Source organism: Ursus arctos, unplaced genomic scaffold, assembly GCF_023065955.2.
Source record: "Ursus arctos isolate Adak ecotype North America unplaced genomic scaffold, UrsArc2.0 scaffold_5, whole genome shotgun sequence".
Classification (NCBI taxonomy): domain Eukaryota; kingdom Metazoa; phylum Chordata; class Mammalia; order Carnivora; family Ursidae; genus Ursus; species Ursus arctos.
In genome coordinates, this window is record NW_026623067.1 from 36,913,850 (window position 1) to 36,929,988 (window position 16,139).

General features: G+C 42.5%; 1 protein-coding gene across 1 annotated transcript in view; it reads right to left on the minus strand.

Moving 5' to 3' along the window:
• DNAJC18 (DnaJ heat shock protein family (Hsp40) member C18) overlaps positions 1–16,093 on the minus strand; it is a 30,176-nt gene extending 14,083 nt beyond the window's left edge. Inside the window, exons 1-3 of the mRNA XM_026508107.4 lie at positions 11,068–16,093; positions 9,178–9,364; positions 1,465–1,610 (exon numbers count right to left, since the gene is read on the minus strand). Coding sequence (XP_026363892.1) covers positions 1,465–1,610; positions 9,178–9,364; positions 11,068–11,107 — 373 coding nt within the window. The 5' untranslated portion in view covers positions 11,108–16,093. The remainder of the gene's footprint in view (positions 1–1,464; positions 1,611–9,177; positions 9,365–11,067) is intronic.
• Positions 16,094–16,139: the final 46 nt, after the last annotated feature.

Genomic DNA, 16,139 nt, shown 5'->3' on the forward strand with positions numbered 1-16,139 from the left:
TTCATTTAAACATGCAATCAGTGCCACTAATCAAAGAAACCTTGAAAAGAAATCTTTAAGGCATCCCCATCCCCTGCCTCTAATTCAGCCAACACTATGAGAAACACAGTCAGGAAGAGCATTTCTTTATGATTCTGCTAGCGAGGGAATTATATTGAATGTTTACAGCAATAAAACAGCTAAGTAGAAAAAACAAACAAAAAAGGCTAAATAGTTGCTTCAACATCACATCCCTTGAAATCTGGCCAATTTCTCATAGAAATGGCATTAGTCTGTGAGATACTTTATGTATAGGTAAGAAGTATAAAGGTATAAAGAGAATGTGGGTTATCTAGTTGTTTCCTTGTAGAAACTGGGGAGAACAAGATTCACAATGGCACAGCAACAAAGGCAGATTGTCCTTTGAGATAAATGTTGACTTTTAAAATATTCTCAGAGCTATCATTTTTTTACTTTTTCTTTAGAAAAATTCCAAATCTACAGAAAAGTTGAAAAAAAATAGCAAATAAACTCATGTATACCCTGTTTGATTCATCAACTGTTAGTATTTTGCCGCATTGCTCCCCTCAACTCTCCATACTTATCTAAATACGTACATACACGTAGTATGGGTGTATTTCTTTTGCTGAACCATTTGAAAGTAGGCTGCAGATATGGCATGTCATCCCTAAATATTTCAGCCACTGTCTCCTAGAAGAGTCTCCTCCATGATCACAATACCATTATCATAGCTAAGGAAATTAACATCAATCCATGCAATTCATGCAAGGTTCATGTATTGTATGTACTTTTATATCCCTTTAGTTTCTTTTCCTCTAGAACGGTCTCCCTGCCTTTTCTGCTTTTCATTATATTGACCTGTTTGAAGAGCAGGTCAGTGTTCTTTGTAGAATGTCCCATATTTTGATGGTCTCCTCACAATTAGATTCAGGTCGAACATTTTGGCAAGAATACCACACAGGTGCCATATAATGTGAGGTGGGTCCAGTATTGGTGACGGTAAGTTAGATCCCTGGGTTAAAGTGGTGACAGCTAGATGTCTCCCTTATAAAGCAAATTTTCCCCTTTGTAATCAGTAGGTATTCTGGGGGATAAGCCCTGACAATCACGTGAATAGCCTATTCAACAAAAACCTATCACCTGGCACTTTTAGCATCCATTGATAATTCTTGCCTGAATCAACGGCTTCACTGGGGGTAAAGCTCTTAAGTAAGATTTTGATTTATGTCTCAGATCTAAGAAGGTGCCATTACAGAAAAACCAAAACCAATTTTTTTCCAAAAGAAATTAAGGTAAGTGAATGAAGACAGGAGGGAGCTATGCTGATAATCACTATTTAAGAGGTACGGCAGGAAAGAAAGGCCCTACTTGTGGCCTTAGAAAATGATGACAGGGGAGGCTGAAAACAACTTGTGGCCAAACTTGACGAGAAGGGCAGAATGAAGCATTAATTCAGGATCAGACCTTTGAAAGCATCAGTTGCTCCAGGAGCACAATTCTTGTCAGGGTGAAATTTCAGGGCGAGTTTTCGGTAAGCTTTCTTAAGCTCTTCATCACTGGCATTTCGAGAAACTCCCAGAATTTCATAGTAATTTCTGCATTTCTTGATCCTAAAAACACACATCAGAAGCATGTATGTCTACAAAGTCCCCTTTTGTACAACTAACTGTAAAATAGTATGTTTACATTTTACATTTACATCTGATCCTCCAATCTGTGAGCCCCAAAACAAACCTAAAAGAAAATTGGTGAACACATTAACGAAACTTTCAAACTGATTAACAAGGTCCTCCTCCCACCAAGAGCTTAATGCCTTCCAAGTATTTTTACATCCAATATTTTATTCTTCCTGTATCCCTACAAGTGGGTAGAACACACATGCTGATCCTTACATCGAGGTGCAGACTAAGGCCCTGAGAGTTCAACCGCAGGACGGCAAAGTCAGAAGAAACCTAATCACCCTAGTGATTTCTCTCTCTCTCATTTTCCTTATGGCTACCTTTCAAAATTTTGTTTTAAAAAGTTAAGATAGGGACTCCTGGTGGCTCAGTCAGTTAAGCATCTGCCTTCAGCTCAGGTCATGATCTCAGGGTCCTGGGATCGAGTCCCGCATCGGGCTCTCTGCTCAGCGGGGAGTCTCCTTCTCCCTCTCCTTCTGTGTGGTCTCTCACTCCCTCTCCCCCCCAAATAAATAAGTAAACCTAAAAAAAATTTTTTTAAGTTAATATATACACACACGGTAGAAGAAAAATATCCGACGATACTAAACTATATACAGCAAAAAAACTTCCTGTTTCCCTATTCCCTGTCCCCCAATCTCCCACCCTAAGGACAACCACTGTTAGAAGTTTTCTGTGAATCCTGTGTATATGTATAAACACCTCTCCATTTTTTTTTTACCTAAATAGGAGCATATTGTAATCATCTTTATATATCCCTTTAAAAAAAAACAAACAGAAGTTTATCTTAGATATGGATCGATAACATACAGAGATGAGTACAGAATAATGGTTTAGACTAGAGTGGCAGTTCTGGACTTTATGACCTCAGAAATTTCTTATACTCTTAAAAATTACTTAAGTCCCCAGAAGAGTTTTTGTTCATGTGAGTTATATCTATCAATATTTACCATACTAGAAATGAAAACAAGAAATTTTAAAAGAGTGACGATAGATACATAGCAGGTAGCCTCTCAAAAATTCCACTGTACAATCATGAGAGAATGAGAGCGAAAAAGGCAAATAATGTGTTTGTATTATTATGAAAATTATTTAAAACTTGCAGACCCCCAAGGGTTTTCGGGTTCCCAAACTACACTCTGAGAAATGTTATCCTAGAGCATGAACTCTGGGGCCAAAATGCCTTGGTTAGGATCTTATCTTGCTGTGTACTTAACCTCTGTGCCTTAATGTTATCTTCTGAAATGGGCTAATAATTTCAACTACATTTCACAAGCTGTTATCATTTAAATGAAGTATTCATCAAAGTGCTTGATAGCATGTGACACTCCGTAAGTACTGGCTAGTCTATATCTGTCATTCTTTTCAAAAGCTGCATTGCTTCTATGGATTACATTTATTACATCTTATGGATTATATCTATCCTCCACTGATAGGCACTTACAGAATATCTCCGGTCTTTTGCCACTGCACAATCCAGTTAGGCAGAGAGAGGCCCAGAGTCTTGCTCAGGAGTTCAAAGTAAGTCAGTAACATAGGCTGGACTGTAAAGCAGGGTCTTCAATGTCAGTCATGGTCCTTCCCCAAGAGCTGCCCATGGGGATCCTTTGGATCCCCAGCCCAGTTTCCAATCCCTGCTTCCATGGCAGATACTCGTCTGCCTCTTTCTTTTGTATCAATTTGTTATTTAAGAACAGTTTTCTTGAGCTACAATTCATATATCACAAAGTTCACTCTTTTAAAATGCACAATTCATTGATTTTTTAAAAAGTATATTCATAGAGTTGTGCACCCATCATCACTATTTAATTCCAGAACATCTTCATTACCCCAGAAGGAAACCCCATACTCATTGGCAGTTATTCCTCATTTTACTTCCCAACCCCTGCCAACCAATAAATGTACTTTCTGTCTCTATAAATTTGCCATTCTGGACATTTCATATAAAAGGAATTATGCACTATGTGGACTTTTGTGTCTGGCTTCTTTGACTAGCGTAATGTTCACGGCTCATTCATGTTGTAGCATGGATCAGTACTTCATTCCTTTTATTACCAAGACGCATTCATTGTATGGATAGTCCCCATTTTGTTTATCCATTCCTCAGTTAATGGACATGCAGGTTGTTTCCATTTGGGGGGTATTATGGATAATTCTGTACGAACGTTCATGTACAAGTTTTTGTGTGGAAGTATGTTTTTATTTCTCTTGGTATATACCTGGGACTGACTGCTACGTCATGTGCCATGTTTAAGCTTCTGAGGAACTGGCATTCTGTTTTCCAAACTGGCCACACTGTTTTCCATTCCTACGAGCAATATATAAGGTTCCCATTTCTCTACATTCTTATCTACACTTGCTATTGTCCATCTTTTTGATTATTGCCATCCTAGTGGGTGTGAGCTGGTGTGGTATCTCACTGCGGCTTTGGTTTGTATTTCCCTAATGACTCATGAGACTGAGCAACTTTTCATGTGCTTATTGGCCATCTGTAAATCTTTTTTTTTTTTTTTTTTTTTTGTAAGAGCCATTTGTATATATTCTTTGGAGGGATGCCTATCAGATCCTTTGCCCATTTTTCAATTGGACTATTTGTCTTTTTACTGTTGAGATGTAAGAGTACTTTATATGTTCTAGATATAAGTCCCTTATCAGATACTTAATTTGAAAACATTTTCTTCTGTACTGTGGATTGATTTTTCACTTTCTTGGTGGTATCTTTGGAATGCAAAAGCTTTAAATTTTCATGAAATCCAATTTGCCTATTTTTTCTTTTGTCATTTGTGCTTTGGGTGTCATGACATGAAGACGTACATTTATGTTTTCTTCTGAGAGTTTTATAGTTGTAGCTCTTACATTTAGGCCTTACGTTAGGTCTTTGAGTTAACTTTTGTCTTTGTGTGAAAAAGGAGTCTAAGTGCATTGTTTTGCATGCGGATATCCAGTTGTCTCAACAAATTTATTGAAGACAATTCTTTCTCCTATTAAATTGCCTTGGCACTTTTTTTTTTTTTTTAAAGTAAGCTCTATACCCAGTGTAGGGCTTGAACTCATGACCCCGAGATCAAGAGTCGCATGCTCCACAGACTAAGCCAGCTAGGCACCCCCGCCTTTGCACTCTTGTCAAAAAGTCAGTTGACTGGGGGTGTCTGGGTGGCTCGGTTGGTGGATGTCTGACTCTTTTTTTTTTTTTTAAGATTTTATTTATTTGAGAGGGAGGGAGGGGCAGAGGAAGGGAGAGAGAGAGAGAGGAAGAGAAACAGACTCCACGCTGAGTGTGGAGCCCGAAGCTGGGCTCAATCTTAGGACCCTGAGATCAAGACCTGAGCGGAGATCAAGAGTCAGACACCCTGTAACATGTGGGTGTTCAGTGGGTGGCCCAGGTCTGACTCTTAGGTCATGATCTCAGGATCATGAGTTCAAGCCCTGAGTTGGGCTCCATGCTGGGAGTGGAGTCTATGTTCAAAAAAATCAATTGACCATAAATATAAAGGCTTACTTCTGGACTCTCAAGTCTATTCTCTTGATCTACATGTCTATCCTATGCTAGTCCACACTGTCTTCATAACTGTTGCTTTATTATAAGTTTTCAAATTGGGAAATGTGAGTCCTCCAGCTTTGTTCTTTTTCAAGACTGCTCTGGCTATTCTGGGTCCCTTGTATTACCATATAAATTTTAGGATTGGCTTGTCAATTTCTGCAAAAAAGGCAGTGAGGAATTTGATAGGGATATGTCAAATCTATTGATCGATTTGAGTAGTATTACCATTATTTCCAATATTAAGCCTTAATAAAATAAGCCTTTCCAATATTTAGCTCCATGAACACAGGCAATCTTCCCATTTCTTTAGACCTTTAATTTGAAGTTTTGTAGTTTTCAATGTACATCTTACGCTTCTCTTGTTAAATTTACTCCCAAGCATTCTATACTTTTTTGATGGTGTTATAAATGAAATTGTTTTCTTTTCCATTTTTGGATTGTTCATTGCTAGGGTACAGAAAAACAATGATTTTTGTATACTGATCTTGTATTTTGCAACTTTGTTGAGCTCATTTATTAGTTCTTTTTTTTTTTTAAGATTTTATTTATTCATTTGAGAGAGAGAGAACAAGCACAAACAGGGGGAGGCAGAGGGAGAAGCAGACCCCCCACGAAGTAGGGAGCCTGACATGACTCGGGGCTCGATTCCAGGACCGTGGGATCATGACCTGAGCCGAAGGCAGACGTCCAACCAACTGAGCCACCCAGATGGCCCTCGTTTATTCTAACAGTGTGTGTATGTGTGTGTTCCTTAGGATTTTTTTAAATAAAGATTTTATATATTTGAGAGAGAGAGTGAGAGAGAGAGGGCACAAGTTCAGGGGGAGCGGCAGGCAGAGGGAGAAACAGACTCCCCGCTGAGCAGGGAGCCTGTCCTAGGGCTCGATCCCAGGACCAAGGGATAACAACCCGAGCAGAAGGCAGACACTTAACTGATTGAGCCACCCAGGTGCCTCTATTCCTTAGGATTTTCTATATTATATCATCTATGAATACAGTTTTACTTCTTTTCAATCTGGATGACTTCTTTTTTTAAATTTTTTCATTTTTTTAAAAGATTTACTTAGATTTACTTAGAGAGAGAGCACGCACGCGTGCACGTACACACAAAGCGGGGGAAGGGGCAGAGGGAGAGGGAGAGGGAGAGAATCTCAAGCAGACTCCCTGCTGCTTGCGGAGCCAGAATGTGGAGCTTGATCTCGAGACCCTGAGATCATAACCTGAGCTGAAACCAAGAGTCTGAAGCTCAACTGACTGAGTCACCCAGGCACCCCCAATCTGGATGACTTCTGTATTTCTTTTTTCTTGCCTAAATGCCCTGGCTGGAGCTTTTAGTGCAATGGTGAATAGAAGTGGCTAGAGTGAACATACTTGTCTTTTTCTTGATCTTGGAAAGCATCCAGTTGTTCACCATTAAGTATAACGATGTTAGCTGTGGGTTTTTTGTAGATGGCCTTATCAGCTGAGGAGGCTCTCTTCTACTCCTATTATGCTGAGTATTGTTATCATGAAACAGTGTTCGATTTTGTCAAATGGTTTTTCTGCACCTATTAAAATGATCATGTGGCCAAGGTATATAATCTTTTTTTTAAAAGATTTATTTTTTTTATTTGAGAGAGAGAGAAGGCACAGAATTGGGGGGAGTGGCAGAGGGAGAAGGAGAGGAGCAGACTCCCCGCTGAGCATGGAGTCGGATGCAGGGCTCGATCTCACAGACCCAAAATCATGACCTGAGCCAAAACCAAGAGTCAGATGCTTAACCAACTGAGCCATCCAGGTGCCCCAAGGTATATAATCCTTTTTATATGTTTTTATATGTTGCTAGAATCTATATCCCTAAGGGATATTGATTGACAGTTTAGTTTTCTTATGTCTTTGTCTGGTTTTAGTTATAGGATAATATTGGCCCCACAGAATGAGTTGGGAAGTGCTCCCCTCTCTTGTATATTCTGTAATAGTTTATGAAGGATTAGTTAATTCTTCAAACATTTGGTAGAATTTACCAGTGAAGCCTTCTGGGCGTAGGTTTTTCTTTGTGGGAAATTTAAAAAAATTTTTATTTAAATTCAATTAATTAACATATAGTGTATCATTAGTTTCAGAGGTAGAGGTCAGTGATTTATCATTTGCATATCGCACCCAGTGCTCATTACATCATGTACCCTCCTTAATGCCCGTTTCCCAGTTACCCCATCCCCCCACCCCCCTCCAGTAACCCTCAGTTTGTTTCCTATAGTTAAAAGTCTCTTATGGTTTGTCTCCCTCTCTGATTTTGTCTTATTTTATTTTCCCCTCCCTTCCCCTATGACCCTCTGTTTTGTTTCCTTTTTTTTTTTTAAGATTTTATTTTATTAATTTGACAGAGAGAGAGGCAGCGAGAGAGGGAACACAAGCAGGAGGAGTGGGAGAGGGAGAAGCAGGCTTCCCACTGAGCAGGGAGCCCGATGCAGGGCTCGATCCCAGAACGCTGGGATCACGACCTGAGCCAAAGGCAGACGCTTAACGGCTGAGCCACCAGGAGCCTCTCTCTGTTTTGTTTCTTAATTCCACATATGAGTGAAATCATATGATAATTGTCTTTCTCTGACTGACTTATTTTGCTTAGCATAATACCCTCTAGTTCCATACATGTCGTGGTAAATGGCAAGATTTCATTTTTTGATGTCTGAGTAATATTCCACTGTGTGTATGTATATATATATATATATAAAGAAGATATAGTGGTGTATGTATGTACATAAATATACATATATACATATACATATATATCAGCATTTGCATTCATCTGTCGATGGACATCTATGCTCTTTTGATAATTTGGCTATTGTGGACATTGCTGCTGTAAACATTGGGGTGCAGGTGCCCCTCCAGATCACTACGTTTGTATCCTTTGGGTAAATACCTAGTAGTGCAATTGCTGGGTCATAGGGTGAAATTTTTTTATCATTAATTCAATGTCTGTATTTGTGGTAGGTCCGTATTATTTCCTAGTTTGTACCTTTCTACAAATTTGTCTGTTTCATCTAGGTTACCTAATTTGTTGGTATACAATTGTTCATAGTATCCTTTTAAAATCTTTATTATCATTGTAAGATTGGTAGTGATGTCCCTCTTTTATTCCTGATTTTAGTTGAGTCTTCTCTCTTTTTCTTGGTTAGCCTAATTAAAGGTTTGTCAATTTTGTTATTTTCAAAAAAAACCAACTTTTGATTTTGTTGATTTTCTGTTGTTTTTCTAACCTCTATTTCATTTATTTCCACCGTATATTATTTCCTTCATTTTGCTTGCTTGGATTTAATGTACTCTTTTTGCTCTTCTTTTTCTAGTTTGTTAAGGTGGAAGATTAGGTTACTGCTCTGAGATTTTTAAACATATATTTACATATATAAACATTTACTGTTATAAATGTCCTTCTAAGTATTGCTTTAGCTGCCTCCTATACATTTTGGTATGTTGTGTTTTCATTTTCATTCATCTCCAAGTATTTTCTAATTTTTCTTATGATTTCTTCTGTGACCTATTTGTTATTTTAGGAATATATTGTTTAATTTCCACATATTTGTGAATTTCCTAAATTTGCTTCCGTTGTCAATATCAGAGAACATACACTGTATGATTTTAATCCTTTTAAATTTATTGACACTTGTATTGCGGCCTAACATCTGATCTGTCCCGGAGAATGTTTCATGTGTATTCTGCTGTTGTTGGCTAGACTGCCGCATAGATGTCTGTTTCGTCTAGCTGGTTTTCCCCGCCTCTCCTACACAGAAGGAGCAGAGTTACCTCAGATTACACCCTAACACTCCACTTCCACCTAGTCTTGCCTCTGAAGCCAAGAAGCCATTGTGCTTCCATAATAATAATAATAAAAGTACCAATCGCAGTCAATGCTTATGTGACACATTCTGCCAGGAACTCTACATTAAAATCACCCACTGAATCCCACCGCAGACTCACCTCTGTACCCCAAGCAGCTGTTCCTCAGTGTAAGTGGCACTCCCCTCACCCTGTCGGGTTGGATTCCACTCATGCTCAGACTTCTTTTCCTTTTGCACTTTCATGCAGTTACAGCACCCGCAGGGGTCATGACTTTCAGGAGGTCTGTCTTCTGGGTATTTGTTTCTTCTAACTGCATCAATGTAAGCTGCAAAGCAACAGCCCCTCCGTTAGGCCTCAGTCTGATCTGCAGTCAGCTCTGCTACCTGCCCTCGCTATCCGGGAGGCTGCCTGAGGCCGTGAGTGTGAGGGCCAAACTACTGACATCGTACTGACTTTTAAGCATCCACATAAAACTGAACAAACACCTTCCTTGAGAAAACAATATAGTAAATACAGAGGCAACCATGAAAAACTTATAATACTAGAAACATGAAGCAGAATAATGTCCACCATACCCAACAGTGGTCATTCAGCAAATAATTTTGAATCAGAGCCAGAAAAGGGGTTTAAGAGGCATCTACTCAATACCTTGCCTTTCAAGAGGTGTCTACCTTTAGTGCAGGGGAGGGGGGAAGCCTATTTTTCTGTGACCCCTGGTCAGAAGTGACATTGCTCATAAAATAATTTGTCGTTGTTGTTGCCATGCCTCCCACCACTAAGATTTAAAGTAGGGGTGAATTCAGTTCTTTTAAGCTAGCGGTTATAGAACAACACACTTGGCTAGATAGATCAAGGAAATGTACAGATAAGACCTTTTTCTGACCACAAAGAGGTTAGTTTAAATAGTTTAAAGGGAGAAGACTCAATTCACCGTAACACCTGGAGAACGTAAAGACGAGCGTAGCAATCCCGTCAAAGAAGGCAGAGGACTCAGGTCCTGTCTGGAGGATCCGGGAACGGCTTTAAAAATGTCTTTCTCCTGCCTAAAATCCCTTAGTGACTACCCACTGCTCCTTGTCCAAATTTCTTATCATAGGCTCAGCACCCTCCTCCCTCACCACAAGCTCTTTTGCAGCTATGCTCTGGCCACACCAAACGCCTTTCAGATCAGCAAAGTGTTCACTTTTCTCTGTGCCTTTGCACATGCTGTTTCCTCTGCTTGCACCATTCTTCAAGTCAGCCTGAATAACTCCAAGGCATCCTTCATGTCATCATATGTCACACTTTCTTCCTGAGGCCTCCTCTGACACCCAGGCCGTCAGTGTGCCTCCCAAACCTAAGACCTGCTGTGTAGCTCAGGACTTAGTGGCTCTCCCTCTCGCAATTGTCTGTTTACCTGTCTAACTCCCTCAATGCACTGAGAGTTTTTGTGACAGGGGCCCAAGTCTGTCAGATCCCTGCTGCACGATCAGCATAATGCAGGGTACATAATAGGTATTGAATCAATACTCTTTTCTTGACTGCAGGATGGAAAAGCCCGGCCTATTGGTCCTGATGCGGGCTGCAGGAACACGACCAAATGGAGACAGAGTCAGGCGGCCTAGTTGGGCAGAGCGAGGATAGGGGCCGGGAAAGCAAGCTGTAGGAATCCGCATCACCCTGCTGACCTCCCAGCCACCCTGGCACAGGCGGGGCCTGACCACCGCGGGCCCTACGCTGGGCAGGGGCGGAGGCGGGGTGGTGCTGGGGGCCGAAGGCAAAAAAGTCATCACGGGTGACTCTGAGCTCCTGGCCGGTTCCTTAGCTTAGGCAGCGTTCCTGATTTCCAGATCCCGGCCCCTGCCCGGGGTGGGGAAGGGTGGGGGGAGGGGGTTCCCCACCAAATTCGGAACCCTACTCAGGCTCAGCATCTCTTCATAGGCCTCCATCCTTCACCTCAGGCCCAGGATCTCAGCCCTCAGGAATCTCAAGGGGCCCCATCCCTTTCCCGACTCTGCCCTGTCCCAGCCTCCGGCAAGGACCTGGTACCTTCGGTCCAGCGCTCCCCGCTGCCCAGAGTCGCAGCCATATCCGTTCCCAGTCAGCAGGTCTGCGGAGCCTCCCCGGCGCCCGAGGCTGAAAGGGACCGGGCAAGAGGCGCGGGGAATGCTGGTCATTGTAGTCCAACTCACAGGAGCCGCGGGACATTGGACTACAACTCCCTGCAGGCTCCGCGCGAGGGGCTGTGGGAATTGTAGCTGTGTACGGGGTTCGACCAGTGGAAGCGAGGTCTGTGGATGTTTGCTGCTGGTGGTTGACTGCTGGGCGACTGCGGATCACACTTTTCCTCTTCTGTAGAGTGGGGATAGTGGCTTTGGCCTCACCTAACACTGGGGGCGTTGAGGGAGGCGCGATAAGATCCTCCCTGGAAAAGATTTTGCAAACTAGCCTAGAGGGTCACAGTATTACTATTCATCTCAAGGATGTCCTTTTAAAATATATGCTAATGCCCGTTCTGTGCAAAGTGTGTGTTAGGTCCTGGAGATTGAGAGATGGGTTTTGGGGATGCGAACCCAATCCTGAGATTTTAAGAACCAAGAAAACAGAAAAGTGAGGTAGATTTATGTAGTTAGAGGGCAGTCTGGATATGCCCCTCTTCGTGCATCTGCTCTGGCACAGCATCATTAGAGGGACCTTAGGGTTCAGGGGTAGAGAAGGAAGAAAGGGGCAGGCGTTGGAGCCAGCATTAAAGTCCCTATCTTTGCTGTTCTTTATCCTTCCTCTATCCCATCCTACTCCAAGGCACCTCTGGGACTTTTCTCTTCTGTTCCGCCCCAGTAGTTTCCGTGGCCCATTCCCCTGTTTTCTGAAGACCCTACGAAATTAGTAAAAGAGAAGTAAAATATTCCTGCGTTTTCCCACTCAGGTCTGCATGGGGCCTAGCAAAGAATAAAAGCAATTCTCATAGCATCCTTACTGATTCATGCCTGCGGGTGAATTGGGATGGCCAAAGATCAGGTTTCAAAAGTAAAAAATGATCAATTCATTGCAAAACAAAATATTACTTGGAATTCATTGAGATCTTACCCAGGAAGACCACATCAGTATACCAACTATGATATCAAGCAGCAGCTACTTAGGCATTTGGGGTGGGACTGGGAGATGATCAGCAGGAGACATAAATTGGTGGGGTAAAATCCTCCAGTCATATGCAGTTCTGTCCCTTCCCTGCAGTCAGTGGTGGCCCTAGGATATATGAGCATCAGTGTGCTCACAGAAGACTGGGTTCTAAAGAAGCCACTCGTGCTTTGCAGACAAGGAAACTGATCAGGGATATACATTAGGTGATTAAATATAAGAAGGAAGTTTATTTGGTTTTGGAAAACTAGACAGACTGCTCTAAAATATGGACAAGGGAAGGGGGGTATGCCTTAGAGTCTAAGGGCACACGGCTAAGGTCTGGAAGTACTCAGAGATGTCAGAGTGCTATGAAGTGAGAGGTATCTGGCTGGGGGTTGCTAGAGCACTGCAGGGAGTAATAGGATTGAGAAGAGGTACTGTGAATTATGGGGCTACTTAGGAGTAAGGTCCAGGCTCAAGAATGCTGAACAAGATTTGGGAAGCTGCAGCCTTTTGGAAATGTCTGGTACCTCAACAACCTTTTCCATCGTCCTCTGAAACCTCGCTCCCCACTTTTTTTCTAGAAGACTCATTTACTCCTACATCAGTAAAAAATGGCTCAGCATGGCAACCTTGTCAGATGTTGCCAGCAAATGTACCCTTTAGCTCATTTACACCTCAGTTAACACTACTAGATGAATGTTTCTATGAATGTAGCACTAGGACTAACTTAGAACTCCAAACCTCAACATTTAGAACACTTCTGTGCCAGTTTGGGCTTAAGCACACCAACCGCTCAACAAAATAATTCCCACTATCAAATTCAGTCTATTTGGTAAAAGAGGAAGCTGTGAGCTCAGAAGGTTCAGGATGGAGGTGCCGGGGAAAGTAACCAGCAGGAGGAGTGAGGAAGCAACTGGGAAAGAAACAAGGGAAGAAAACTTGGGATCTTTGAGGCGGTTCTCAAGGAGAAGGAGTAGAAAGAAGTTCAAAGAGGTGATAAAGGACGTCCACAAATCCAGAGGGAGACCGCTGAGCAGAGCCACACAATGTTTTCCAACGGATTCAAATAGAATTGATTAGTACTAGTCTGGCTTTAGGAAATTATGTGCATGTACTAGGCCAAGGGGCCTGCAGTGGTCCTTCATCTGCTAAACCATTTTACTGAGAGCCAGCCTCAGATTTCTATCAGTTTTCTCTACAATACTTGTTAAGGGGCGCCTGGGTGGCTTAGTCAGTTAAGCGTCTGCCTTCGGCTCGGGTCATGATCTCAGGGTTCTGGGATCAAGCCCCGCATTGGACTCCCTGCTCAGCGGGGAGCCTGCTTCTCCCTCTCCCTCTGCCTGCCTCCTTGCCTACTTGTGACCTTTCTCTCTGTCAAACGAATAAAATCTTAAAAGAAAGAGAAATATTTGTTGAACTGTACTGAATTTGTGCTGGTGATACTGAGGTTTGCCTTGTGCCCTGTATGACTGAGATGCTGCCCCATCTATCCCTGGAAGAAAGATACTGAGTAAATGTTCCTTCTGGCCAACTGGGCCTGTGTGCCTGAGCTGGTTTGTTGGTTGCCCTCCCATAAGATGGGGGAAGAAGCAAAAGAAGGACACTCTGTAGTAACCACCCCACCCCACCACCTGTTCCTGTGTTGGGGCCATGTAGTCCTGTGTTAGAATAGGGAGGAAGCTGTCTTGTAAATGGCCACCATCCTGTTGTCTAGACATCAAGGAAGAGCTACTGTCTCAGGCAAGTTGCAGGGGCTGCAGAAGGCTGCACTCGGATTTCCTATCAGAGGTGGGTTCTCGTATTTGCATGAATAGCAGGATCTTCTAGCAGAACTCCTTCTAATGTAGTTTGCTAGAGAATTAAGTGAATTCCTCCTTGCCGCCTTCTCGAAGGAGAGCTATTTAGCAACAGGAACACCAACATGGCTAATGAAGAACTACAGTGTTGGTTTCTGGGTGAAAGCCATCCAATCTCATGTTCATACCAGTTCACGCCCTTTCCCTCACATATAAATACCTTATGACTAACGGCTCATATCTGCAGGACATTGTCCGGAGTCAGGGGGAAGTTTGTGGCGTTAGAATGGAGACACCAACTGAGTTACCTAGAGTGAACCTCATGCTCTTGACCTAATTAGTCCAGTATGATAAGCAGCTGGATGAAGTGCCCATGGCAGCCAGAATAGCAAGCACGATTCCAACAGAATCCAGTGCTTTTAGGCATTGTTATGTCACCTGGAGAGTTCTATCCCAATGATGGGTTTTTGTGTGTGCTGGAACTGGTTAGGAAATCATGTGCTTTCTGCAGTGTGGCTTAAATAAATATATCTGAGTTATTTTTTAAAATGCTGTAGTATTTTGGAGGCGCCTGGGTGGCTAAGTCAGTTAAGCATTTGACTTCGGCTCAGGTCATGATCCCAGAGTCCTGGGATCGAGCCCCGCATCAGGCTCCTTGCTCATTGGAGAGCCTGTTCTTCCTCTCTCTCTGCCTTCCTCCCCACCAACTCATGCTCTCTCTCTCAAATAAATAAATTCTTTTAAAAATGCTGTAGTATTTTTATTTTTTTATTTTTATTTTTTAAAAAAGATTTTATTTATTTATTTGACAGAGATAGAGACAGCCAGCGAGAGAGGGAACACAAGCAGGGGGAGTGGGAGAGGAAGAAGCAGGCTCCCAGCAGAGGAGCCTGATGCGGGGCTCGATCCCATAACACTGGGATCACGCCCTGAGCCGAAGGCAGACGCTCAACTGCTGTGCCACCCAGGCACCCCAAAAAATGCTGTAGTATTTTTTAAAATGCTGTAGTATTGCTTTCATAGGTTGGAAATAGACTCTGAGACTCTGAGATTTGCATGCTGAAGGTTTACTGGTGAATGCTCCTGCGAACAAGAGCTGTGAGGAGTAAGGGAAGCAGGATAGGAGAGAGGGGAAAATGGAAGCAAGAGGTCCAGGTGTTTATCCCACCCCCCCATTATCAACCAGCTATGAGCCCTCAGCAGCTGATGCTTTTTTTTTTTTCTTCCAAGTTTAGCAGCCAACACTCCTAACAGCTGGGGAAACAGCACGTTGACCTTGAAGTGGGACCTGGGTGGTGATACTCCCCATTGTCTACTGAAATTGCCAACGAGTACTTTTTCTTCCCATGTGTCTCCACATTTAGTATTCCATTTTGCCTCCCCAGTAGCTACCAAGGGCCAGGTGGGGATCATTCTTCCCTTGAGACACAGGGAAACCTTAAGTCTAGAGAATGTAGAAGACTTGTCCAGACTCACCTAAGACTTGTCTCTGGCTTCCACCCAGAGTGATCTCTACTCAAAAGATTGTGTTCATTTTTTTCTTACACCTAGAGTTTATAGAACTGTAAAATAGAAGAACCAGAAAAGATAGTGAAGGCCAAGTAGTCCAGCCACCTTGCCTTAAAAGTAAGAAAACAGGCTGGGATCTGGGCAGTGATTTGCCCAAGTCCGGCCACAAGTCTGCTGCACAGCTCAGCCTGTGACGGCATTCCCGCCCTGGAGGGCCAGTTTTTATGACCTTCGATGTGCTGGGCACCGTGTACCAAATAGGAGCTACAGACGTGACTAGATTTCAAGCCTTGTCCTAGAAGACTTTAGAATCCAATAGGTTTCTTCAGTCCGCTTGAATAGTTGCAAAGAAACAGAGTGAAGTTTTTTGTTCCAGGCTTTCTCTCTCATATCACCTCGCAGAGTCTAAATCCAGAAGCAAATAGCATATTGTTGCACATTGTTCAGAATGGATAAGCTCCTTGTAATCTGAACCGCCAACTAGCAGATATTTATAAAGTTAACCCCTCTCTGCAGACATACACAAGTGACTCTTCCCCTGAATTTTCCCCAACCAAGATTCATTTCCAAACCAGTGTCATGGTGGAGATTTCTAAGAAAATGAGTAACTGCTCTTCCTCCTTCCCTTTAAAAAGCTTTAGAGTGTTTGTCACCCTTTATTCTCTTTCTAGGACACAAACGTTATAGCTGTAT